Genomic DNA, 27,367 nt, shown 5'->3' with positions numbered 1-27,367 from the left:
GCATTGTTGATCTCTACCAGTTCAATTGTTGTGAGCATTACAATTTAATTGTGCAAAAATGTTTTCCTCATTTTAGGAATATAAGAAAAAACAAGATGGACAACTAGAAAACATGTGAAACAATAAAATAATGAAAATTAAAATGTAAAAAAGTTTGAATTATATTGTTTAAGTTGTGAATTTTTTTGTAGCATGTCAATTGAATTTCTCTTTAAGATGAGTGTTATTAGAAGTGCAATCCCTACAAAGACAGCCACATGGAGTTCTGAAACAGGCGAGAAAGGCTGTTTGTGAGCAGATTATCAATGCCTGTAGCCACAGCATTGAACCTTTGCCAAATTAGCTTGTATGGTCTACAGTACAACATAAATATTTCTGAGCTGCAACTGCCTTGTGTCTCTAGTAATGCTCCTAATGTCGAGATTGGACCCGCACTGTTAATGCAACTCTAAATGCTTCTGTTAATCCTGTGTATTGTATACAACAACAACAATACATAAATAAAACAGGAGAGTCTTATGAAGAAATACAAAGATATTATGGAATTGAATTGCCTTCCTGATTAAATTATGCAGAATTCCAAGAGGAACGCTAATAAGACTTTTTTCAAAACCTGTGAAAAAGATAAGAGAGAAATCAAAATGAGATTTGGAGAGCTAAAGTTAGGTCAACTTCCAATAATGTAATTAACTATTAACTGCAAATTACATCTGAAATAGAGGTGACAGTATATCACACTTTGGGCTGCATGCTAGGAAGCCCTCTTCTGCTTCTTCTATTCCATTTTAACAAGGTTTTGAGTGTCTTGTTATCCACAGTTATAATGTTTAGCATTTAGCATTGTGTTGTGTTATGATGCTATAATAATGCTGGTGTCTAATTACTTTTGTGAAATGGAGACTGTAAAAACATACACTATTCAAACTGGCTGATTTGGTATGAATAATACAGTAACACTGTAAGAATCCATATTTCATATAATTTTCTTTATGCAGCTGGCTTAAGATTTACTAAAAAGCAGTAAGAAAAGTTTTTTATCACAGTGTCTGACCCAAATCTTTTTACTCAATCACAACTGCATTACTGCTAAGTAATTAACTTAGAGAGACAAAATGAAACGAGGGAACAGAAAGAGGATAAAGAACAAAAAGATAAAAGAGGGAAATTGGAGAGACTGAGCGAATATCTCATCCTGACGAAGAACAGTCTTTTCTATTTTCAAGTATCTTGCAGTTATGTTGGTGTTGTGTGAGTGTGATGAATATAAACAAGGGCCTAGTGTCTACATCCTACTAGCACCACGTTGTCCTAAAGTTTTTCTAACCACGCACACTACAAACTGCCTGAGGACACCCAAGCTCTTGTAATTACCAAAAACGTCTAGTACAGAAAAATAGCTAATATAAACGTAATCCTAGCATATTCCACCTCTAACACTGAAAATATACATAAACTGTTGAATGACTAAATAATATTTGACGATATATAATATGTGATAACAACATAAACAATAAATACAAATATGTGCTTACAGTAAGTGATGATGTAAAATGTTAGAAAAGATGTTTACTTGTTTTGTCTTGGCAGGATTTGACTTACTTCGAAGCTTAGCAGCTTTTAATTATTTGGCAAGGCAATTAAGCTTTTTCAAAACTTTTTTTTTTTTTATCCAGAACAGGTTCATTAGGAATATTGTCCCATAATCCCAATGCAGGGCACAAATGTGTTTTCTGGTCTGTGTGATTTTAAATAATGCCATATGTTTCTATTTTATTTTCCCTCTCTGTCATTTCGGTAAGGATGGTGATGGCAGGACTCTGACTTCCTGGCATCTAACATCTGTATGGTCTCTGTGAGTTCAAAGAGTAAGTAGCCCAGCAGTGTGAAAAATAATGAAACAGTTTAGTGCGTGCACTCTCACATGGTGCTTAGCCAAGACATGGCTGGACGGATTGACATTTTAGATAATGAACATCTACTACATGAATGCTATATATACATAGTATGTTTAGAAACATGTTGTGTGGTCTTTATTTAAATGCATGCACAATTTCAACAAAGATCTGGCATTAAGAGAAAACTTGTATTCAATATCCTGAGAAAGGAGAAAATGAACAGCAGCTGATAGTTTGACAGCTGTCGAACTATCTAACATTTAGATGCTTGCAGTATATTTCCTTAGCAGCATAGTTTTTTTTTTAAGTAAGCTCACTGTAGAGAGATCTCTGTATGAAGATATGTTATTTTTTTCTTGACTAGTGATGCACCCTGTTGGTCACACTGTGTATAACAGCACCGTTTATGACCTAACACATACAGTAATATCAAAGATAAGGTAATAAATAGAAGGTAATCAATGTGCTTAACCAGTTGAACCAGTTGACTGCAGTTGTACAGTAACCCTCCAGAAGAGATGCTATATAATAAAGGATTGATTCATGTTTTAAAGAATCAAAATGAAACAAACAAATGAATAAGCTGTATTTCTTTCATTGTGATTGATATTGACTTTAACAATTTAACTTAATTCTCCTTATTTTATTTCCGATTTTTGTAGGGTAAAATGGTAAAATATGTAGAAAAAATAAATAAAAATAAAGTTCAAATAAAGTTTACCTAAGACATTACAGCAAAGGAGCAGTGACTTCTGTGTGTCAGGACTGTTTTTTTTAATCTTATGCAAGTCAAACCACTGACTCTAATATCAAATCAATAAATGAAATACCAAACCTCAAGCTCTTATGGGTGTGACTGCTCAGTCAGCTGCTGCTTTTTCCAGCTTCATTGTGCTTTTCTTATCATTATGAAGTGTCTACTCTGTCATTAACGTCAGTCAAAATGGGGTTACTATGGTCCAATGTGCTGCTGTGACCTCTGTGGCTCCACGTAAACAAATGTTGACCAAAACAGTTGGTTTTGAGCTAAATATATGGGTATCCTCGCCTCTTCCACTTTTTTTTTTTTTTTTTTGCAGTAACTGGTAAAAATTCATTCACGAATGTAGTTGGTGTGGAGTGAAAATATATACAAACAAACAATTACTATTTATAGAAACAACGAAACAAACTATTCTACAGTAAATACAAGCTTTGGCCTCATGTGGATAACAGCACTGACAATGAGCATGCCTCTTGCCACAAAATGAAAGGGGACCCAAAAGCCACTTTCAGGAGGTTATTTACTTGGAAGTCACTCAGATGTCAGGACAGCTTTTGAAGCTTTGGTGTAAAAAGGATCTAAGTGCAACAAGAAAGGGGAGTAGTCTGCGACACGTCTTTCTGTTGAAGAACTCTCACTGTCTCTCATTCCACCAGCTAGCACTCTTCTTTGTACCATTGAATGAGGATCTACTAGTGTTGCTTTATAAGACGAAAAAGTTTGTTGCCATGGCGTCAAATGCCAGCCACGTGTTGGAGGCTGCCTTGGAGCAAATGGATGACATTATTGCTGGTAAGAGTTTTTGTTTCATTATCAGGCCTTCAATAGACTGCCCAGTTTGTAATTGCAGGCCTCCATAAAACCGGTGCTATCCACCCGGTTTTCACATACATATATAATACATAGAAAAAAATATTTTGAAATTGCGATGGATAAGTTACAAACAAGAGCTAGAAAAGAAAACAGTAAAACATTTGTTGAGGATGAGAGATACGTTTTTAGCAGTGTTGAGAGGTTTGATTGAAATGGAAATGAGCAGTGTTTTTGATTAGATGAGTACCTTTCTGGAATCTTTCTTCTCAATGTTCTTCAATCAGGCAAACGCTTTTGTACTTTTATTGCTTCTCCTTGAGCTTCTAAACCTCACTGTGCACTAATTGCATGAACTCAGAGTTACTTTGCTGTGTCTTCCCTTCTGTATTTTCTAGCAGGGGTGATACATTTTATTCAGAGCTGTTTGTCACAACCTCAGCAGTCTGTTGGTGTTTTTGCACAGGTTGAGAAGGCAATGTTCTATTAATAGAGGTGACAGTCCAACCATTAGCACACTCTAATGACTCTAACCCTTACTACACCACAGATGACAACTAATAATCACGCACTGTCATTAAATATACATACGTTACAAAACTATACCACATTGTGTCCTGACTGCATTACTGTACCTTTAATTCAACTTCAGATGGCATAAATGATAAGTACTTTCTGCAACTTAGACATGATGATTACAGTATCAGTTAAACCTCTAATTTGTGGACTTCGGAAACCACAGTGTACAGCCATTTGATGCTGTTTACGTGTGTTGCTTTACATCCACTAGAGCAACATTGGAGCACAATAGCACCCTCAAGAGGCCATTTCTGGAACTATTCTTATTGTTCTGCAGCCTGCCAGTCACCCCTTGAACAGTTGTATAATCTGATGCCCAAGAAATTAAGATGCTGTAATCAGATTTTCTCAGTTACTTCTCTGTTGATTTCCTGTTGTTCTTTCCTCTAGGCAAAATGGGTGAAGGGCTGTTCAGTGCTCTTATGCGGTTCGGTGGCCAGGATTGCCAGGCCTCAGAGGGTACCTCACAGTTGGCCCTTGCCACACTTGTGGACCCTGCCCTCAAGACTCTCCAACTGACTGAGGCCCTCAGGGCAGTGCTGGAGGTTCAAGGAAGTGATGAAGAACAGGACTCTCTCAGGAAACATGTCTCCACTAATACAGCACATGTAATATTAAAATGGCTGAAGAGAGATGAGGTAAGTGCTGTATCACTTCTGTACACATCTGTAGGCCCTAACAACTCAAAGAGAGATGGATGACAGACCAGAACAGCATTATATAACACCCAGTATGCAAATACAATACCCAATCTAAAATATCCAAAATCCAATTTATGAGAAAGGGTTATGTTAGAATTGTGCAAAGGCATATACTATGCATTCTCTACATTCTACTGGTCCATGAGTCCCTGGGTTTTATTAGTTGTGTGATATGGTGGTCTTTGATCTGGCCATCAAAGTCTAGAGGGCTTTTTCCTGTCTGCTAAGAAGTAGTGAGCTGGAAGCTGGATCTATTGCAAACTGCTCTGGTAATGAGAACCAGAGCTCCTGTTTAAAGTACAAGCAGTTGCTCCCCCTTTTCACTCCCTTATTTCCTTCATTCTCGTGCCTCTGCATTACTCCTGTCCTCCTTTTTCTCCAATTATCTGTTTGTCTGGTCCATGTTAGCCACCACCAGTATTTTCCCACTTCTACTCTACTTCAATTTTAATATTGTCAACTTTACACACCGGTTCCCCTTCAGTCTCCTGCGCTGCCTCCTCCTCCCCTTCTGTGTCGTCTTTACTGACTTCTTGCTCTGCACCACATCTGACAAGCATGTGCTGCAGAAAGTTTCCTCTCCCCTGTGCCCCTTTAGGAAGCCCCACAAAATGATCTTGACCGAGAGGTACCGCAGACGGAGCGAGACAGGGCTAGAGACAGACAGAGAAAGGTACGGGAGAAAGAAAGGGAGGACAGAAAAAGATGAGATATCATGAGGTGCAGCTGAATTGCTGAAGCAATTGAAGTGTGCTTGAGAGGGAAAGCAGGAGAAAGCAAAAGGGGGAGTAAGAAAGTGAAAAAAGTGAAGAGAAGAAAGAAAGGGAGTACAGCCAACTGGCATATTTGGAGTTATTCGCCTCAGCTCTAAAAGTCTCAGGCTGCCCAGATTTCAAACCACACGGACCAAGGTCCTCTCTCTATGACTGCAGTAATGGAGGGTCTGTGAGAGAAGGAGAGTTGGATTCAGAGAGATCGAGTGCATCACAGTTAAGAGCCAATGTTTTGTTTTAGTGTGGATTTTGGTTCTGTTCATCCTCTTTTCAGCTTTATAGCACTGACTTAATTCTCTTAGTATCTAACATTAAGAGCCAGACCTACAGTACAATGGGCCTGCAGAATGGAGTATGATATTGACTTCTACAGACATTTTGCCTGGCTTAGGAAGGTAAGACATTCTACACTTGCATGTCTGCTCTTCATGCTTTCATACGGCACCAAAAGTCGCACAAAGGATCTTGGTTGTTTATTTTGCTCTTGCAGTGTTGTTGCTTTTACAACGTAATTATGGTTGCCAAGGTAGATTATTTGGGAGCAAGAGTTGTGAAGTGTTTTGATTGGGAGTTAAAGTGGCGTGCTGCAAAAAATGCAACACATGCACTCTGATATACAAGCTCCTTGTGGACTGGAAAAAGTAAGCAATACCAATACTGGCTACTATGTGATTACAGAAATGCCACACGTCTTGTTTTAGGGTAGATAGTAAATGGATCACCACATGGGTGAATTGTTGAATGCACAACAAGTACGCCAAACTGGTCACAAGCTTGAAGTGTTTGAGGTGAAAGATAAATGGATATGCATGTCAGCTGAGATCTTTGGACAGCATATACCATCTTGCTAACATTAAGAAGACATTAGTCCTTCTCACTGCCTCCATTAGGTTATAATTCTTACTGAATGTTAAATCCATAGAGGAAGCATTTTCATGCATGCACTAGTCAATCATTATTATGTACAATTTTGAGCCTCGGGTTCATGATGGAGCGAGGACATGCTAGCTATACTCAATAATCTACACGGGCAAAATAGTTGATTTTTCGTAGAGGTATGACTAATCTTCAAGACGTTGTTTGGAATCTTTTGAAAAGTAAATAAGTAAGACTAGTAAGTATAATGTATTTATAAAACACTGTTCAAGTCAATATACAAGGTGCTATACAAGCATCATGGATATTAAAATATGAAAAGCATTAAGAGTAAAAATAGAAACACCTGTACTATGAAATGCAATGCAATATGATAGCCCTGTAATTACTTCTACTTCATCTCAGCTCAACCACATTGGAAACCTAAACCACTGTTGAGTTGAATCAACATCTCTGTGACAGTTTCACAAAGGATGGCTGGAATATTATTTTGAATTAAATTACAATATGGATCTTTGTTATTATTATTATTATTGTAATTATGGTGTGTTAGTAAAGCTCTTAAAGATCAGTGCTGCTCGTTAGACCTCACGTAGACCTCACTGGATATTATTTACATTACTGTATTAGTAATTGTATGGTAAAGTATTGTAGTCCAAGTTGCAAAGCACTTGCGTTACCTAGGTTTTTCGGAAATAAAAGGGAGTTTGGATATGTCTGTAGTTAGGAGGCGGATCTAGGATTGGATTATTTGGATAAATTGGCTGAAAAACATTTTCAAAATTATAAGCATTTTAAACTCGCAGGGAAGGTGTCCAAAGCACAATGGCTGATTTGTGTATCAATATGTGTCATTGTGACCGTTGAGCTTTAAACTCACATTCTTTGGGTACAAAGGGAAACATGGATCTCAGTGGGATATTATCCAGGTAATGACTCCTCTAGCTATTTGGGTTATATTTTATTGAGTCAGCCTGGGTTGACTCAATAACATGACTTTCCTAAACTGGAACTGGACTGATTGTTAATCAGAATCAGGTGTGTTAATGCAGAGACACACATTAAAAATATGCAGAGCAGTTGTCCACAGCACAATGCCTGATTAGATAGGTGTATGATCATCTTGCAATACCAGGTGCTTGAAATTTTATTATATATATATATATATATATATATATATATATATATAAAATTATATAAATATAATTTTTATATAAATATAAAAAATTATTTTCTCATTAGAAAATTCTGAGAATTTGTGTACTTGGTTAAGACAACATAGAGATGCCTGATATTTATTTTCACAAATATCAATAAATGCCAAACTGATGTTTAAAGATGCTCTATTTTGCATTGACTGAATGCGTAGATGAGATCACAATTTTTTCCATGAACATAAAACATTTAATTTGAAATCCTGGAAATTGCAGGATTTGTTCATATTACTGTATGCAGTAAAATTAAAGCACTGTGTGCTCAGTTTATGATGAATCGATATTTTTGTCGATATCAGTCTGGAGATGAAGTCGCTTTTAAACAAACGTGGGAGGTGATAGGTTTAAGAAGTTTTGTAGTTTTTGCAAAACTTAGAGTGATGGACTTCAAAATTGCTACAAGGTAACAGCAGAACATAGTTTCTGCTCTATTGGAATTAGATGGCTGTTGTAGCGCCACCATCAGGACAATTAGCACACCTATCGCACTGATTAAGTTTGGCATAGGACTGGATTTATGTGCAAAGTTTGGTGAGTTTTCGTGCATGGGAACATGGATTTCTTAGGAATAATAATAATAATAATAATAATAATAATAATAATAATAATAATAATAATAATTATGGTATGTACAGTATATAGCATGTGCGGGACGCAAAAGCTGGACGCAATGCTATATATACATAGGGTCCACGCAGCTTCGCTGCTCTGTCCCTTATAATTAAGCACACAGCAAGAACTACGGAGGCTGGCCCCAATCCACTTAAAGTAAGCCCGGGACTATTATTTCCAAATACTGAACTAACTGAAACTGAAAAGAAAAATGACTATGCCGAGGAGCGACTGTGTGGGACGTAAATGCTATTGATCACCAAAAGTTACATAAAATAATATCTGTAATAACACTTAGGCATACTGTATATTCAAATATTATACTTCTAAAACACAGGTATTCAGTGTTTTTTAAGTCTGACTCAAATAGTATATTAAAGGCTTAATGGTATTTTAAAATGATTGCAAACCACTTGCTGGCTCAGGATGATGGACTTTGGTCTACATAATGTTTCCATAATTGTGGTTGAAGCCTGGATTTCTGAGAAATTTGAGCCCATTTGGTTGCACTTTGCTTCCCTTGCACACTGATGGCTCTGAAATATCCCTGACTGCACAGTCAGCCCTGAGCTCAGACAAAATTTTTAATTTCCACTCATCAGCCGGTATTAAATGTTGTACTGTTGTATGTTCACTGCTGGATTAGGACCTGCAAACCTTTTTTTTTAAGATTATTTTTTGGGCATTTTTAGGCCTTTATTTATTATTTATTATTTATTATTTATTATTTATTATTTATTATTTATTATTTATTATTTATTATTTATTATTTAGTCGAACCCACGGCTGCTGCGTTTAAGGAGTAAACCTCTATATATGTGTGCCTGCTCTACCAACTGAGCTAACCCGGCCACAGGACCTGCAAAGCTTTGACAGACACCAGTGACACAACAAAGTTTGAGACTGAGACTTGTGTGTGTACGCGCATCTGTGTGTTTGTGCTGAGAGTGCAACCTTATAAAGAAAACCAACAGGGCAACTGTTCTGTATTAAGAGTGTACCCACTGAACTTAACAGCTGGCCTTTATTCTGAAGGTAAACCTCCATTCATCTGGCAATAGTGAGTCCTACCAGGAACGGTTATCACGTCTGGAGGGAGACAAAGAGTCACTTATTCTGCAGGTGAGATTTGTCACTCCTAACATACAAAATACAAAACAATGTGATCTCTGTCTGTCTCTTTTTGTGTAAGATTTACATGACCTTTAAATAGGTTTTAAACTAAAGCATGCCCGGACATTTGTTTATAAAGGTGAATCAATTTCATTGGGTATAAGCCTGCTCAAAGAAAAGAGGAACTATGACACCACACCGTGAGCAGGAACTGATTCTAAACAGTGCCCATATCACATAACAGCGCCAGAGGAGAGAGACAAGGAAAGGAAGGGCAAAGGTAGCTCAGAGTGTTGTGTTGTAAATGTTGCCTAATTGTTTTGTTTTTCTTTTGGATGGGCGAAGCAACAGTTTTAAAGCTGGGTTTGGTGCTGTTACAACACTAGAATATCTTGTTTTGTGTGATGTCTTTGTCTGCATATGCATGTGTGTAGGTGTGTGTGTAGTTATGAGGACTGCTGAACAAGTGCTTATCTCAGACAGGTTGAGGCTAGCACCACCATGTGCTGTAGCGTGTAGGTGTGTTTGAGAGCAGGTGCCCTGTTTGTTTTTCAGGCTTCACATTAAAACATTCCTTTAGAAAATCCGCTCCAGTTGGCTGGTCAGACTGGCCTTTTTCGCATGTGATTAGCTATTTTGTGGCTTTATAGTTTCTCCGCAGATTTATATTTAACCTGCATTCTCATAAGATTACTGGAGCCACTGAAGTGTCGCAAGCACCTAGTGAGCACAAAGGATCATTCATTTCTTCTCAAAGGAAACAGCATTGTTTGATCTGGCACATAGTATGTAGAAATTTCAACAAATATTGAGGGTAGCAATTATATGAAAATAGCTGGAATTAATGTGTACTGTGATAATCTCTGTAGTATAAGAGAGAATCATAGGCCTAAAGTATTTTCCTCGGTCTATGCTGCAATTATGCGATAAAATGTAAAACTAAATGATGGCAAAACAGCTTTATTGTGGAGAAAAAGAGTCTTAACTCTACTATTTTTCTTTCCACACACACAAATACACACAGGTAAGTGTGCTGACAGACCAGGTGGAAGCTCAGGGGGCCAAGATCAGCGATCTACAGAGTTCTCTGGTGGAGCATCAGCACAAACTCAACTCCACTGAGGAGATGCTACAGCAGGTACACAGCTTTAAGACTTAAACAAAATAATCTTACTCCGGACTTTCTCAATACCAAATGCTTGATGTATTACTGGACCAAAATCAGGAAAGTCTGACTTCCGTCATGAGCCATCCAGGGCTTTTATATCAATATTGTTCTACCATTTAATGAGATTTGACAGGGCCCTAGACTGTCCTTCTATCTTTTAAATATGAGTCTTCTGCAACGATCTTTTTTTTTATCTTTTCTCATAATGCCACTATGTTGTTGTTTTGTGTTCATGCAGGGCCAGACTGCTCTGTCTGGGCAGGTGATTAGAGCGCCATGCTCTCTGACACACACACACACACACACACTCACAGGCACGCGCACACACATATGCACACACGTGCGCACACACACACACACACACACACACACACACACAGAGAGAGAGAGAGAGAGAGAGAGAGAGAGAGAGACAGGAAAGGAGAGAGGGACAAATGAGTAAGGGAGGAACAGCTGAAAAAGGTGGAGAGATGGGAGGGAGAAAGAATAGGGGTGGTGCTCCTTTAAGAGCTAGAAGTGTGTGCAACTTTCAGTTGTTTGCTTTAGACTTATAATCTACAACAGAGACTCTGCTAAACACTACGAAGGACACTGAATGGATTGGATGTATTAAACTGTAATCTACTAAAAACTGCTAGAAACTTGAAACCATTGTATCCATGAGGGAAATACACTTACTCCTCCTTTGCTGCAGGCAGACACTGGAGTAAGATGAACCAGGTATTACACAGAATCAATGTATCATTCCTATAATGCTGTTCTAATGCTCTAAATTTCCATTAAAAGTGGACAGTTTCACCCTATTCTGACTAATTGCATGGGTGCCAGGAATGTGTTTTTTGAACTATCTGATGAGTTGCGTGCTTAATGCTCAATGTCTACTTCTACGGTGTTGTACGTGTGCAGTGTATTAAAGGGCAGCCAGGGCTGGTTTCTTGGAGACGTGGTCATTATGAGGCTTTGGACCTGAGCCGTAAATCTCTTCCTGGTGACAAAGCTCTAATATTTTCCATGTGTATGCTCTAGAAGAAGCCCAGATATTTTCCAAAGCCAGAGTTTTAAATGGATGTATCCATATGTACTGTTTGCCTGCCTCCGATATTCATTTCTGGACTTTAAGTGATTTAGCACCTGCTTGACATCCACCAAATTAGTAATACATCGTCCCGCATAGCCTGGCTTAACTTTCAAGGCTAACAGCCGTTCAGGACAGATAGTCACAGAACTGTATAGCAGACCCATAGTCTTCCTCAGCACCAGCGGTTCACTGATAGGAAAATGCACCTGTCAACGTTATTTTAATTTTCTTTCTATGAATGTTTTGCATGCTTTTGGTATCTTTCTCTCTCTCTCTCTCTCTCTCTCTCTTTCTCTCTCTCTCTCTCTCTCTGCTGTGTACTTTGGGCGAGCTGTGAAATAGGCATTATAAATAGTGGTCATGGGTTGTGTATATTTAGCCACTCAACGGCTGCTAAACCAGTGAGTTTGTCTGAATTGACTGTCAGAACAGCAAGCTTGCTCTCCCTCATACTTAATGTTGCCTTTGTTCAGTGAGTATTGAGTGTTGTGTATCATTGAAGGGATTATGTATTTATGTATGTTTGTATGCTGTATGTTGTTAATAACAGGAACTCCTGCATAGGACGTCACTGGAAAACCAGAAGTTGAATCTTATGGGGGAGGTGTCCTACCTGAAACTAAAGCTGGCAGACATGGAGGGAAAACAGAGCCATGGAGCTGAAAGGCAGCACAAAGCAGAGGTAGGGCTTCTCGTAGAGCCAAATATGCATACTTCCTTGTGGTATTTAATTTTTAATATGCAGTACAATCTGTAGGTATGGTTGTGTTGTTTGTCAGAACTTATTTAAAGCCAATATGTATCCATCAAAACAAGGTTGCCATGTTGAGTAGCACTGGGCTTTATTTACTTAATTTTCTTTAATTAGTAGCATTATTTAGCTAAAATCCTCAGAACTTCTGTGTTACTTCAGTCCTCGGAAATGTGAACCTAACTCTGCCAGGAATGAAGAGGGTACACACAAAAATCTGCCTTGTGTTCTGATGGATCTAACCTTGAAGTCAGCTGCGGATTTTATGGAAGATCATAAACACTTTCTGGACGGACGGAGGGGAACATTCACCCAAACCCTGGCTCTGTTGTTCCTGGGCAAAGTCCACAGGAAAAAAGTCTCCAAGGGGTTTACATTTTTGTCAGTTTGAACTAAATCATGTATTTGCTTAAGACCGATGTGTTAGGTTACCAGCACGCATCCTGGGCATTCAGTGGCCATATGAATTGGAGAAAAGAGGAAGCAGAGAAAGCAGCACTACCACCAGACAGGATACTATAATGTATGTAGTTACCATCAAAACACTGCTGGTCAAAGAGCCTTTATGTACTCAGGTTAAAAGAGTTCCTGCATAGCAGAGCTGGCATGATGGATGGCGGGATAAATGTGAGTGTGTGTAGGCTTCAGCCCAGAGAATTTTGTTCTTGGTAGTGGGTAAAGGTTGACATAGCCATGAAAAAAAGGACCTTCTTCCTAACATGAGCCATGTTCCCAAAAACATTTGACATCTACAGCATAAAGTACATGAAAAAAGGATTTATTTAAATATGTTTGGGTGTTTTGATTTGCTTTGTATTTCCTAAGCAGAAAGTAACGGTGTACTGTACGTGTGATTTAGTAGACAGCAGTGTTTCAGCACTTCTTAATCCTGCTTTCATCATGTGCACAAACGCAACTTTCCCTACAACAGCTGCTAGGATTTAAGTAGAATGGGGGAAAAAAATCAGCTTTGAAAACTTTACTGGCCTCCCACGTGCTGCCTCTACTACACAAACATGTCCACACACACACACACACACACACACACACACACACACACACACACACACACACACACACACACACACACACACACACACACACACACACACACAAACACTAAACATGTGGAATCCTTCTTGCTGTGGAGCCAGTAAGCTCACAGTTAAATTTAGCCACGCAGGCACTCCATATCATCTGTCATATCCGCTGTACCGGACCCCAAGTGAGACTTCCTCTGTCCACAGTCCGGGCATAGCTCGGCGGCTGTTTACACTCTTTCTGAAGGAACATGGGCACTGATCACCTCTGAAAGATGGCAAACCTACTCACACCTCTTACAATTTATCAATGCAAAGTACCTAAACTGGATTTTTTTGAATTCAGAAATACGGCACAGCATAATGTTAATACAATTATGGTCAAATCAAAGATTCAGGTTCATGAACAAATACAAAACATGTGTTGAACCAGATGAGACTGGCCCTAGCGTGTCTGTATTAAACAAACCAAGGATTTGTGTTTCTAATACAGGCTCACTAGCATATTGATGTATTTTGGCTGAAGACCAAATTTACACTTTCTCAGGATTTAAATTATCAGATTATGTAGACATGAGAAAACTGATTTGACATAAACACCTAGTATTTCCCCTTCTCCTATTAAACATTTCTCTCAACTATTTTCCCCCCACTGCCTCTGCCAGACTGTAGTGAATTTCATTAGTGAGCTGCAGGAGCAGATGTGTAGGTTTCAGAAGGAGATCAATAGCAAGATCCAGGAGAAAAAGGCCTTGGAGATCCCGGCTGACAACAGCTCTCCAGTGTCGTGCGGCTCGTGCCCCACGGAGTCCACCGAGGGCGAGGGATCAACCATCGGGCCGTCCTGTGACAGAAACCCAGGCTTGATGCACAAACTAGAAGAGGCTTCAGATGGGCCTGATGGGAATGCACACAACCTGGAAGGTGGTAGCTCAGATGCAGAGCAGCAATACTACTGTGGAGAAGAAAGTGTAGGCACAGCCTGCCTGCATGACTTCTGTTGTGTACAGCATGGGTTGTCTCACTTTGGTGTGTGTAGATGCAAATAAAACAAGCACTCACTAAATATCCTCAGCAGCACTAAATGTCACTGTGCAACTTGCTCGATCTATATGAAAAAAAAAAATCACATTTATCAGCTATGTATCCGTGTGGGGCACAACTAATACATGCATTTCATGTCATCTTTAATAGTGTGTGTAATGCAAGGCCAATGTGCAAATTGACTAACAACACCTGCATATTTTAAGCTAGCTAAATGTTCTCATGCCTTCTGTTTCAGGGCTTACTTAAAGAGCTCAGGATTCTCAAGGACAAAGTGGAGCACCTGGAGGATCAGAAGTTACACTATGAGAAGAAACTCAAAGCAACAAAGGTAAAACAAAGTTCTGATTTTCACGGTGTCTAGACTTTGCAATACACCATCAGTGCCCAAATTCCACTGCTAACTGTCCACTCAACTTTCCTAAATGCTGTCCAATCCGATGTTCCAGCCAGTACAGTGAGTCATTCTGTTTTGCACAAACACCTACAGTATATTTTCTTAAGAAGTCTGAGAACTATTTCACCTTCCATTTTAAAGTCCTGTAGAAATAGATTTAATGATGGCTTAGTCCTTTTTTTATGCCCCACTTGTATACCTTGGCATGATCCCATAGCATTCAACTTGTTAAACTTTCTTGAGCAGTTTTACTTGCTCTAACTCTTTGATAAATTCAAATATTGCTGTCTTCCTTCTGGTACAATATATGTCTCTGTAAGATATATTGTGCCTGCACATTCAAACAGCAATTTGATTTTACTACTCATTCATATAAGTGTGGCCTGGTCAACCTATAGTCACAACAGATTAGATTTAGATTGGCATTAGAGTTAAAAGGGAATACTTGTTTTAAAGGCTGCAGTTATCCACATAGCTCAGCCATTTTGGTAGTTCTCAAAGGAGGTCACCCTGGTTTGCAGTGTATGTGAATACTGTATATTACCATCTGCCGTTCTTTATTTATATAAGTTCATCAAATATCCTATTGGTATCTCTCCATCAACTGGATGTTTACCCATAATTGCAAAATGCAAAAACAAATATTATATTTCACAGAATGTGTTATCCTCAGTGTGGAGCTTTGGTAGATTGTTCGAAAAATATTTTATGAATCAAGCTAGGAAAATTACTTAATGCACCTTCAAGTAATTGGCTACAGATGTTGATATGGCAGATACTGAGCTATATAAACACGTTTTTCTGTGTGAGTTTATGTAACTTTATCTATCTTTTTAAACAAACCACTTGGGAGTAATGTTTTGAGTAAAACAGGGAGTACATGAGGCAAAAAGTGTACCTTCCACTTTCCTCTAGACAACTTATACAGACAGAAAACACTGGTAAATAGATCAGACTGAACTTATCTTTATTGCCATCTGTTTTTTCTTTATACTCTGCAACTTATTTTAAAACAAACTATCAACTCCCGACAAGAATGGCCTAATATTTGATTCTTTCAAATTTAAAGAAGAACCATGTCTCTGCTTTGTTGTAACTGTTCTATATATATGTAGTGAAAAATAAACAACCTATATCTTACTAAATTTGAGTTTCAAGTGCAGGCACTAAGACCCATGTTGATGTCTGGTTTTTGTGTATGAAAAAAGCGCTTTTAGCTGTGCACGTTAAAACAGACGTGTTTTGGCACATACAGTGCACACACCTGCGTGTCCTTTCTGCTAAGATTCCTCATTGTGTGACACCCACAGGCAGAGATCAGCAGCCTTCAGCAGCTTCTGCTCAGTAAGAACGCTGAGATCGAGAGCTTGCACAATCAGCTGCTGGCCAGATCATCTCCATCCCCTGAGAGCTCGGAGAGAGGTAAGCAAAGCACCCAGCCTCAAGCCCTTAACCAACCTGCCAACAACAGCCTCTCACTCTGACAGAGTTACCCAGCCTGATAGGTGACACAGTTAATGACTCCTTTTTGCAAACATTAACTTGCAGTAATAGCTGTGGGGAAAGTCTGATAACCTGTTTCATCATGGGTCTCTGTCTCTCTATCTCTCTCTCAGAGGAGATGTACAGGAAATGTAAGCCTGAACAGTACTTAATGAAAATAAATTTAAACCCATGGGCCATGTCTACTTTTGATCCTTCATTAATTTTCTTACCCCAGACATGTCTCTGTATTGAATTATGTTTTGTTTCCTTCTGCTCTGAGGGGCAGCTTTACAATCACCAACTGCTTTCCAAAATGACTCGATGCAATCTCTCTTCCCTTTGGCTTTTTCATTGTCTTTATGAATTCCTGAGAGCATAATGTCTTGTTTTTTGATTAATTTTGTCTGGCATAGATAAACACATCTCTGGGGTACTTGTTTAGTATAATCACTGTCCCTCACCAGCAATGCTGCCTGTGTGCCTGCAAGTTATAAAGGAAGTTTATCAAAAATGTGAAAGTGGAAATGGCCAAAGCTATGATTGGTAGATTAAAAAGAGGCTTGGGTGAATCTAAAAATACATAGTTTGAAAGGCACTCTAGTGAGGAATAAATCTACAACATGCTAGAATGTATTTCTGCCTATCCTTTCTTTCTAAACATGTCACTATGTGTCTATATACAAAATGCTGATTTATATGACAGAAGGAGCTGCCTATACAAATAATCAATGTTGGATTTCTCTTTATAGATCAGGAGCTGCAGAACCTTAGGAGTGGAATGAAATCACTGACCGCTGCTAATGATGAAAAGGTAAGTTGCCAGTGATCTAGAAACCTGTCCTTTCTCTTTCTGGTCAACACAGCTGTAGCTACAGAATGTGATTATGCAGCTTGTGCGTTGCCATCAGTTTACTACAATGTAAAGTTTCTTACTGGCCTGTATATACAGCTGATATCATCATGCTGTTCAAAAGGTTAGAAGGTAACTGTTTTTTGATGTTGTCATTTCTGAAAGGGAACCACCCTCCATCCATTTATAGTACAGAGGGGCTTTTGTATTCTCCCTCCCAGAGAATCTTGGACTTTAAAGACTCACAGATGAGGGCCTGCAATGGCACACTACTGAAGACCCACACGCACACACACCCCAAGGCGAGCCATTTCAGGCAAAGCCACACTTAAGTAGGCCTCGATCTGCCAAGCCTAATTTTGGAGTGAGCTGCATTAAGAGAACCATGACAAAACCAGGCATGGGCACCACTTCAAAACACACACTCTGTATGCAGCTGCTTACCACAACTAAGATTTCCAGCCAGGCCTCTGTCAATCCCCTCCCTATCCACTACTTTGATGTAAAGGCCATATGGTGAAAGAGGGACGTTTGTGTGGCGTATCGGTCAGCAATAGAGTGAAGCAGATAGTCTACATGTGTGTTTCCTAACCTTAAGGTTTCCTCTCTGTTTTTTCTACAGGACAGACGTATCGAAGAGCTCACTCTGCTCCTGAATCAGTGCAAGCAATTCAGAGAGGTCACTCACACCACAAGGCAAGGTAATCGGTATCAATTCACAACTTTATCCTTCCCTTGTGGCATTAGTATTATGTTAGCAACAATGTTAAGCACAATGAAAGCCACCACACTTCACTCCTTAACAGAAACATGCGCCACTACTCAAGTTAAGGAAAAATAATCTTTTCTCTTTGTTACTGTAGCTCCACCTGCTGTTCGTTCATTGTCAAATGGTAGGACTCCATCAAGCAGCAGTGATGAAGAGGCGCACGTACTGATGAAGAATACTGACTCTGCCAGTGCAAAATCAGTGGATGTAAAGTCTGAAGTGGGTACAAACAAGTTCAGCTACGAGTTTTTTGTTTGCATAAACATACAAAAATTTTTAATACCCTCCACAGGTTTCCACAAGCAGTTCTTCCTCCCAACAAACATCTATTTCATCAGCCCAGAAGGACAGTGATTCCAGGTAGTGAAGCAGCTTTTCATCAATGGATGAATTGCCAATATCTCTTTTTTGAATTTTTACTGAGATTACTGTTTTCTTATCTTCTCAGAACAGAACCACAGACCTTCTCAAGTAGTATGAACGACCTAACAAATGCACCTTTACAAAAGGTATTTTATAATCATCATACAGATCTAATATACCAATAATTTTCATCATTTAGTTTAGTTTAAGTTAATGTATATAACCAACCCTGAATTATTCTGATCCTTAATTATTCTAAAGTATATAAGCTACTGTTGCTGTTTCTTACATAATTGATACATGAGAGAACTCAGAATTTGTACAGTATCAGGTTTTGTACAGATATTTACAGTTATTGTCTTTTCTATTTGTATCCGTGTGTGGTTTATCCAGAGTGGTCTGGATGACACCAGAAGTCAGACGCTGCCTGTGAATTCCTCTCTGTCAGAGCAGAATGGGAGCGAAGACAGCAGCAGCGAAATACAGAGTCAAAGGTCTCCAGATGGGAGTGAAGATGGAGACTCCAGCCAAAGTAAATCCAGACATATTAATTCAGTCAAGTGTGCAGTAATAATCCCTTATGTAGGATCAGACTTTCTTTTTCTGTGGACTAGTCTTGAGGCCAGTAATTCCCATGAGAAGTACTCATATTTGGAGCAAACCACTCTCCTTTGACCAGACGACCACTGTACCTTTGATCACATGTAATTGCAGAGGCTCCTGACAGAGCAGATGTATCATGGGATAGATTTTCTTACCAAACACACCCTCTCTCTTACTCTGATTGACCACATTCATCCCAGCTCCATCCTTCCTCAGCTTCACTGAACAGTTTTAACTTGAGCCCCACCCTGATTTCTTTCTGGTGCGTTCTGCTGTAGAGTGGTGACTGACTGCAGCCCATATCATAACAATCACACCTTGTAAAATGTAGCTAAAACCCCTTCATTTTCACAGGGCATTAACAGATTATTTGCTGAACTCAATGGTCTGTAACCTGTGTTCCCTCTCCTGAATAGAGCACTGTGAAAAGGCAGACCGCCACACGTGCGCTACATAGCTCTAAATGTTCTGTTTGGTATGCAAAGAGAGAGATAAAAACGTTCACTGCTTTCTACTCAGTCATCATCATCATCAAGATTGTGTCTTTAACAATGCCTCAACTACAGGGGACTATATATTTGGATAGTCTAAACTTTTCAAAGTTCCCGTTATTGAAATGTTTTATTTGGCAAGATTACAGTGAGGCTATGTCTGCTAATTATTACAGGTAAACTGCCATTTTTAACTACTAATTAAATGCATCTATGTAATGTTGCATATAGGTAGCCCTCAACAGTACATTCATACAATTTATACTATATTTCTATACCATGTAGTATTCACTGACTGGTGTTTTTGAAACCTCTTACAGGAAAGTTGGAGAAAGTCGATGACAGCACTTCAAGTGATAATTCCCCTGTTCATTCTGGAGCAAACACACAACCTGGCCAACGGGCTGTGGGCTCACCAGAATACATGAAGAATAACAGGAGCTTTAAAAGGCTCTGGGGAAAGTGAGTGTGGGAAAATACATTGAAAAAAAATCATTAAGAAATAATTTATGCATTTGTGAAACTATCCTTCTACTACTACACTTGGCCTACTATCACACTGATCAAGTAAACACTCAAGATCAAGATATCATTACTGAAATAACACAATTACACAAAACTGTCAGACGTTGAGTGATAATGATAACTGTTATTGACGTTCAGCATTAAAAGTCTACAGTAGCTTAAAATATTTTCAATTATCACATACAGTATATCTTACATCTTATTATTTATATGTAAGGCCTCCGCTGCGCGTCGGACGGTTCATGCCTCGCTGTCGTCCATTAATACCTGACAATGGACACCTTAAAGGGCATTAACCCGCTTATACCATGGTCACTTGCCAAATATTTTTAAAACATTTAGTTCATATTTTAATTTGTTTTACAATTGAAATCTAAAGTTTTTCCAAACTATAACTCTGTTTCTCTGGTTACGTCTGACGGTTTGACTAATACCTGGAACAATCATTCCCATCCTATAAGGTTCTTATGCAATGCAAACGTTGTTCACTCCTCCAAGCAAAAAGGAAGGACCTTTGATACGACTTGCCACCCTTAGCAACGGGAGATATTTATAGTCCGCTCAGCTCGTAGAACCCTTCAGCTTAGCTACGAGCCAGAAAGCTAACGCTATGCTAGCAAGATTCAAAGTCAATAACATTGTGTACAGTTGGCAATCAGTAAAACTAATTTGACAGTATGTTGAACAACAAAACAAGCTAGCTATCCATTGCCATTGTCCTCCAAAAACAACTTTTACGAACAATTTTATCCGCGATGTGTAATGTTACTGTCAGCCGCAGCCAGTAGCGACCTGAACAGTGAACAGGATTTGAGATAACGTTATTCACTGTGAAACAAAGTCAGTTCAGAGGGGCACTAAAACGTACTTCTTGCAGCTTGTGTGTTAGCGCAATCCTGTGGTGTTCAGAGGACGAGGCAGTTAAGCACATCACAGTGTTGGAAATAACAGATTCACATTTCCTTTTTGTTTTAATGTAGCGCATTCATTTAGAACAGTAAACAGTCAGTCTCACCGGAACTCCTTTAGTAGGTAACACTTTTTTATTGACACCCTGTAGCCAATCAGAATCACCCAGACCATGGTATAAGTATCAACAATGATGTGAAAGTAGTTTCTAACATGTTTACCCTCCCTCTCCCATACAGACTTCGAAGAACCCAGTCTGGAGGGCTCCAGGCAGCGGATCCAGATGCCGGTCAGTTTAGAAGAGGTGGACTGCGTGCGACAGCAGGACCCAGACTGACCAGGACCCCCGAATCTTATGACTCTGCACGGTAAAGCTCAGTGTGCCTCTACTGAACCTGACTTTGTAGTACAGTACTCCTATTTTAAGTTATTAAGTCGCAAACTTTGCTGCTTTACAATAATCTGGTTTGGTTTCTCCCGCCTCCACCATTTCTTAAATACCCAAATGAAAAGACGGCTTTTCTTAGCATAACAAATTCTGTTTTAAATGTATGATGTGATTCATGCATTAAGATGACCATTTTAAATACATGTAATACATTTATAAATAAATTATTTGAATTGTGTTATATTTATTTCAGTGATATGAATGTTCCATTCAGCCAGTGGACCAAGGAGCAAGTATGTGGCTGGCTGGAGGACTATGGACTGGGCCAGTATGTCAATCTCACCAGGCAGTGGGTTGAAAATGGACAGATGCTGCTGTCTGCCACACCTCAGGACTTTGAGAAGGTTAGAGCATAAAACAGGATATATATAGTGTTTAGGTATTAGATCGGAGAAAGAAATATCCATTGATAAATTTGAAAATTAAAAAAGATTTATCGGACGAAATTAAACTGCATGGTGTGTGGTTAAACCACGAATTATTCCTCAATCTTTGATTTTATTGTGACAAACGTTCCTTTCTGACCTCAGGAGATGGGTATGAAGAATCCACTGCACAGGAAGAAGCTGCAGCTTGCTCTGAAGGCATTCACCACTAAAGTTATAGAGAAATCGTCAGAGCTGGACTACATCTGGGTCACCCGTAAGACTCTTTCTACATACTGTATTACATATTTTGAACTTCTCACACTGCATTCTCATTTGGATCAGATCTACAAATAGAGAGTGGGACTTCTCATGCCACAAACCAAACAAAGACATGTCATGTGTGAGATGTAAATATATTTGAAAACATGCAAATATGGCCAGAATTCAAAACCAGGAACTGTATCTTAACTGAGCTATTACAGTGTTTTGACAGCTGAGGATACTTGATTCAGCATTCAAAAGTTTAGTGAGTGAAGTGAATTAATATCTGATTTTCACCCATTTAGGCTGGTTGGATGATATTGGTTTGCCTCAGTATAAAGACCACTTCCATGAAGCTCGAGTGGATGGTCGAATGATACAATACCTCACAGTGGTAAGACTTAACCACGCATCTACTGTAACATTTTCTATTAAAGTGGAGGCCTGCAAACACATTTAAATTACACTGACATGATTTAAAAACATGGTATGGATTTGTATTCTTTCTATAAAGTTCACTGATGTTCTTTTGCCATTCACTCAGAATGACCTCTTGACTCTAAAGGTCACCAGCCAGCTTCATCATCTCAGTATTAAATGTGCCATCCATGTCCTTCATGCCAACAAGTTCAACCCCAACTGTCTTCGACGTAGGCCAGGGGAAGAGGTAAGCCGAGATGGAAAGTAGTAAGTGGAAATCGGGGATTGTGCCAGGGAGTGTTGTATGTAGTAGTTATATATGTTTTATGTTGTATGTTATGCTACAGTTTTTGTGTGAATTCTGCTCTTAGATGGTGAATAGGTGTCATCACATGAGTTGCCCACAAGATGGCGACAGACAGACATCAAATGCTTTTTGATGTTTTTCCTTTCATACTGTATACTTGCCTCCAAAGCCTCAGCACTGTTTAAACTTCATTCTGCCCACTTCCAGTGTATTTAGTAGAAGGGTCAAACTGTTACGAGTAAGATGAATGATTAATACGTTCTATTTTTAACTTCTTCAGAAACAGCCCTCTCCCTCAGAGGTGGTGCAGTGGTCTAACCATCGCGTGATGGAGTGGCTTAGAGCAGTGGATCTAGCTGAGTATGCCCCCAATCTACGGGGCAGCGGTGTTCATGGTGGGCTGATTGTAAGTCATGTAGATTTCGAGCTTGTCTGCAAGTTTTTCACATGCTTACATTACATTCCTGGAGACCAAAATTTGTTGCTTTCACCTGCTGTCAATATGCTCTTCCACAGATCCTGGAGCCTCGCTTCAGCTCAGAGACTTTGGCCCTGCTGTTAAATATTCCTCCGCAGAAGACTTTGCTGCGCCGCCACCTCGCCACTGCCTTCTCTGCCCTGGTGGGGCATCAGGCCACGCAGGAGAAGCGAGAGTATGGCAATGCCACAGGCCACGTGCCCCTCACTACCACTGCTAAAGTAAAGGTAAGAGCACAATCTAAGAATCACAATTTGATGTAGTTGAAGCAGCATAAAATCTAAATGATTAATTAATGAGTTGGACTTTTGTTGTGTTTTCAGCCAAAGAAGCTGGGTTTCACTCAATTTAGTCACCTCAGGAAGAGGAAACCTGATGAATCTGCGGACTATATCTGCCCAATAGACACTGGAGCGTTGACAGTGAATGGAGTTTCTCGCTTGCCCTCTGCAGCACTTAGGGGCCTTAGCCCCAACTTGGACAGACAGACTGAGAGGCGCGAGCAGGTGGGGATAAAAGCTCTGGCTAATAGCCCAAAACAATAATTTAAAAAATACAGCATACTCCCCTATCACTCTCTAAGTGACTTTGCGAATCAGTGGAAATTCTGATGCAGAAAAGTACCCAAGATTAATCCATGAGGTGACTTGCTGGATGGGCTGCAAAAATGCTGTGTTAAGCAGGTGATGTTAATTGTTGTTAATGTATTTTTAACCAGATGTTGCTTAATGCAACATTCATCTAAAATGGTGATGAAAGGTGACATTGTGTTAAATGTTTTATGAAAGCTGCTCTCTGCATTCCATCTACATTTGGATTCCACAGCTTCTACTTATGCATTTTACTGACCATTTTGTATCTAAACGTCTGCAGATTAAGTTAGAATGTTGATGACCATTTCTTGTTATATATCTGGATTGACCGCACAGTATAATAAGTGACACCAGTTACTTTAAGAATGTCTTCGATTCATCTTCTGTATGAAAAATTAAATAATTTTGTTTCTTGACAATACACTTACTCTTCTGCACCTTCGAATCAGGTTTGTTTGTATAGAATTCTCCTATCCAAATGTTGCCTTGTTTCATTGATCATTATGAATATGCAGTAATATAATAAGCACCAGGTCAACAGTTACCATAGTCTTGTTGTAATTTTGGAGACCATCAAAGCAAATGCTTTTGCTGCCATCTGGTGCTTAAATGCGTACCACTGTCTCTAAACAGCTTCATCAAATTTCAGCTCAATTATTGCATACAGGACTTATGTGAGTAACAAATGCAGTTTACAAGTTTATGTTTTGAGACTTTTTAATTTCAGAAAATTATTAGCATTGGTGCAGTATATTTCATTATAGTTAGAGAGACACCCCACTTCCTGAGGATGGATCTTAGGATCTTAAATGTGCAGTTGATCTAGGACTGCCCACTACTGGTCAAAAATCAGAAATACAAGAATGATTGGCACCACACTATTGTACAGGAGGTTTGGTTTGTGCCAGCCCAGGTTCTTTGAAGGGGAGGAGCCTTAATAGCTGCCATAGCAGTCAAGACTGCAATATAATCTGTTTTGATTTGGTTGGTGAGTTAATGAAAATAAATGAATCAAATAATCAATGATCCTCTTGTTGGTGAATATTAAGAGCTTCAATTGAAAAATTGGCTTGTTTTCACACAGTTAAAAAATGTTTGTGTATTGCCTAGTAAGGAAAATAATATGATTGCCAACTTCACCAAAACATAATCTGGAGTTTAGGAGCATTTCCTGCTTATACAGAGGCAGTTATAGACAGTCGTCCAGTGAATGTTGTTGACCCCAGAAAGATGTTCTACGGTTTGAGTACAGTAGGCTATATAATAGAAAGAATGTAATACAATATCCAGCTTTAATTTGAACTATTTTTGACTATGTCTTGATAGACCTTGCTGTTGTACAAAGTACCATGTCTTTGACTCTTTGCATTTAAAAAAAAAGTAAAATAGTTTCAGGGATGCAATTCTGACAATTTAATTGGTTAACTATAAATAAGTGCCATGCTGTGCTGTATTGCATTTTTGGTTTTCAAAATAAATAATTCTCTTCGTGGGTAGCTCAAACCAAATAAAAGATCCCTAGATTGCGTTGCACCCATCAACGATTAACTGGCTAATTATTTTTACTGGATAGAAGGGAGAGCCCTGAAAGGACATTTTTAGCAGGGTATGTTCATAGGCCAAATGAAATGTAGCAGACATAAAAAATATGTCTCTGGCTTTATATTTGTATGCTTTTAACTAATGTCCACTTCATTTAATAATATATAGTGTGTTGTAATTGTTATGCAGTTACTGTATATGCCAAATGAGACAGAACTAGTATTGGTTGGAGTATTCCATTTTACACAGACTGAGTGCTGTAACAAAACAAAGTCTTAATAAATGACCAATTTCAGTCCTAATGAATCTACTAGGATTCTGCTGGTGTGTCTGTTAGTGTGGCAGACAGGGCAGCAGTCATCCCCACTCTGAACCCTCTTGCAGACGCCTCATTTAGACCAAACACAATAATTAGGGAATCTTTTACCTCTGCATATCATTAGTTCCCTAACGGAGAACATCCTGATCAATGATTACAAATGACAGGTTCATAAATAAATTAGTCCTGTTGATAAGTGTGTAACACAACTCAATTGATCCATGTTAAATAGAAAAGAGAGGGCTGCATGAATGAGGATTGGGATGGTGGGTTTTGCAAATGTAAAAGTCTGAAATACAAAGAAGAAACTTGTAATATTAGATTGTTGTTGTTTGGGAAGTGTGTGATACATAAAAGGCAGCTTATACATTAAGAAAAAGTTGTAGGTTTTATAAAAATAAATCCGCATTTTAAACCAGCAGATGTCAGTGTTGCCTGTGGTTATGTCATGGGTCATAAACTAGCAGTGCTGAACATTTACAGTTGACTCAGTGAGGTGCACCACTGAGTATTTAACTTCTTTGTCATTTAGCATTATTGTTTAATTTTCCCTTTTTCTACTGTAGATATTTGACAGTCAGTAAGAATGCGATTTTGATTCAGTCACACTGCCTTGGTCGTTAGTTTACTATAAGAGTGTGTGTGATCTGTTGGACTGCATTACTACATTTGTAATTACACCTTGAGCTGGACAGATTGGATCATGGGTATCATGCCAGCAGAAAGGACATGAGATGATGACACATAGTTAATCAAACACTGGGCTCAGTCTGATGTGAGAGGTCTGGAGTTTGTGCATTGGCTAGATGGGTGATGGACAGTCCAATATTAGAAACTGAATAGAATGATAGAAGCCCTTTTAGACTCAGTCACAATACAAATGATCAATTAAAAAATAATACAGACAGGCAACTCTCCCTATTTTAAACCAAATGGTGTGTGTGTGTGTGTGTGTGTGTGTGTGTGTGTGTGTGTGTGTGTGTGTGTGTGTGTGTGTGTGTGTGTGTGTGTGTGTGTGTGTGTGTGTGTGTATTTAGCAATGTGTGTACACATGTGTTAAGAGAGGATGGCATTGTTAATAATTGTGCATTTTAGCTAATTTCAGTAATGTGATCCAGCCTCCACTAGCTGACAGTTTAATAGCTATTATTTGTGTCACCCTCTCGCACAACGCTTTAGCAGTAAATTGCTATGTGCAGGAGACTGTGGTATGACTGACATCTTACCTTGTAATATGATACCTATTGTTTTAATTAAGTGAAAGCGATTGTGACATTTATTAGTTTCCAAGTTACTTGTTAATGGCAGTATAAGAAAAAAAGGTGGAAGTAAATTATCATGGTTTACATTGCATAAATAATTTGCAAACAGTCTGCTAATGATTAAACAAATATTCTCCCACTGAGACTGTCAATTCATTTGAATACATCACAAATAAAAACACTGCATTGGTGATGCAATAAAAAACCCTCTTGGCAATGCCTGAGCCCTCTCTCTTCTCTCATCTATTTTCTGTGTGTGTGTGTGTGTGTGTGTGTGTGTGTGTGTGTGTGTGTGTGTGTGTGTGTGTGCGTGTGCGTGTGTGTGTGCGTGTGTGTGCGCGTGCGTGTGAGTGCTTAATGTTTGTTTATGCTGCATCACGTTTGTGGTGAAATTTGCCATTTAAATTATAGATGCAGACTTTTATTCTGTTACCAAGGCTCCTGTTTAAAGTAATGCCAGTGTGTAAGTGCTTTAAGTCATCACCCTGTCTGTTTGATCTATGGACACACTCAGATGTCTTTAGTGGAGCGTAATCATGTTTTTATATGATGTCACTGGT

At 39.0% G+C, this 27,367-nt stretch overlaps 1 protein-coding gene across 5 annotated transcripts; it reads left to right on the top strand.

Moving 5' to 3' along the window:
• The first annotated feature begins 3,424 nt into the window (after positions 1–3,424).
• ppfibp2a (PPFIA binding protein 2a) lies at positions 3,425–24,707 on the top strand. 5 transcript variants are annotated; one of them, XM_039795884.1, is made up of 23 exons: positions 3,425–3,450; positions 4,438–4,685; positions 9,259–9,345; positions 10,361–10,474; positions 12,133–12,264; positions 14,039–14,344; positions 14,656–14,748; positions 16,125–16,236; positions 17,049–17,110; positions 17,772–17,850; positions 18,013–18,137; positions 18,211–18,278; positions 18,367–18,427; positions 18,675–18,813; positions 19,696–19,837; positions 21,049–21,177; positions 21,451–21,601; positions 21,788–21,899; positions 22,192–22,280; positions 22,431–22,553; positions 22,894–23,019; positions 23,130–23,318; positions 23,415–24,707. In XM_039795884.1, the coding sequence occupies exons 1-23, from the start codon at positions 3,432–3,434 to the stop codon at positions 23,634–23,636; spliced, it is 2,928 nt and encodes a 975-aa protein (XP_039651818.1). In that variant the 5' UTR covers positions 3,425–3,431; the 3' UTR covers positions 23,637–24,707. The 5 variants fall into 5 exon arrangements, with proteins under 5 accessions (XP_039651818.1, XP_039651820.1, XP_039651823.1 ...); XM_039795886.1 differs by lacking the exons at positions 3,425–3,450; positions 4,438–4,685 and adding an exon at positions 5,372–5,916; XM_039795889.1 differs by lacking the exons at positions 3,425–3,450; positions 4,438–4,685; positions 14,039–14,344 and adding an exon at positions 5,379–5,916.
• The last annotated feature ends 2,660 nt before the right edge of the window (positions 24,708–27,367 follow it).

The sequence above is a fragment of the Perca fluviatilis genome, chromosome 3 (assembly GCF_010015445.1).
Source record: "Perca fluviatilis chromosome 3, GENO_Pfluv_1.0, whole genome shotgun sequence".
NCBI classification, from domain to species: Eukaryota; Metazoa; Chordata; class Actinopteri; order Perciformes; family Percidae; genus Perca; species Perca fluviatilis.
This window is presented reverse-complemented; position numbering and strand designations above follow the sequence as displayed.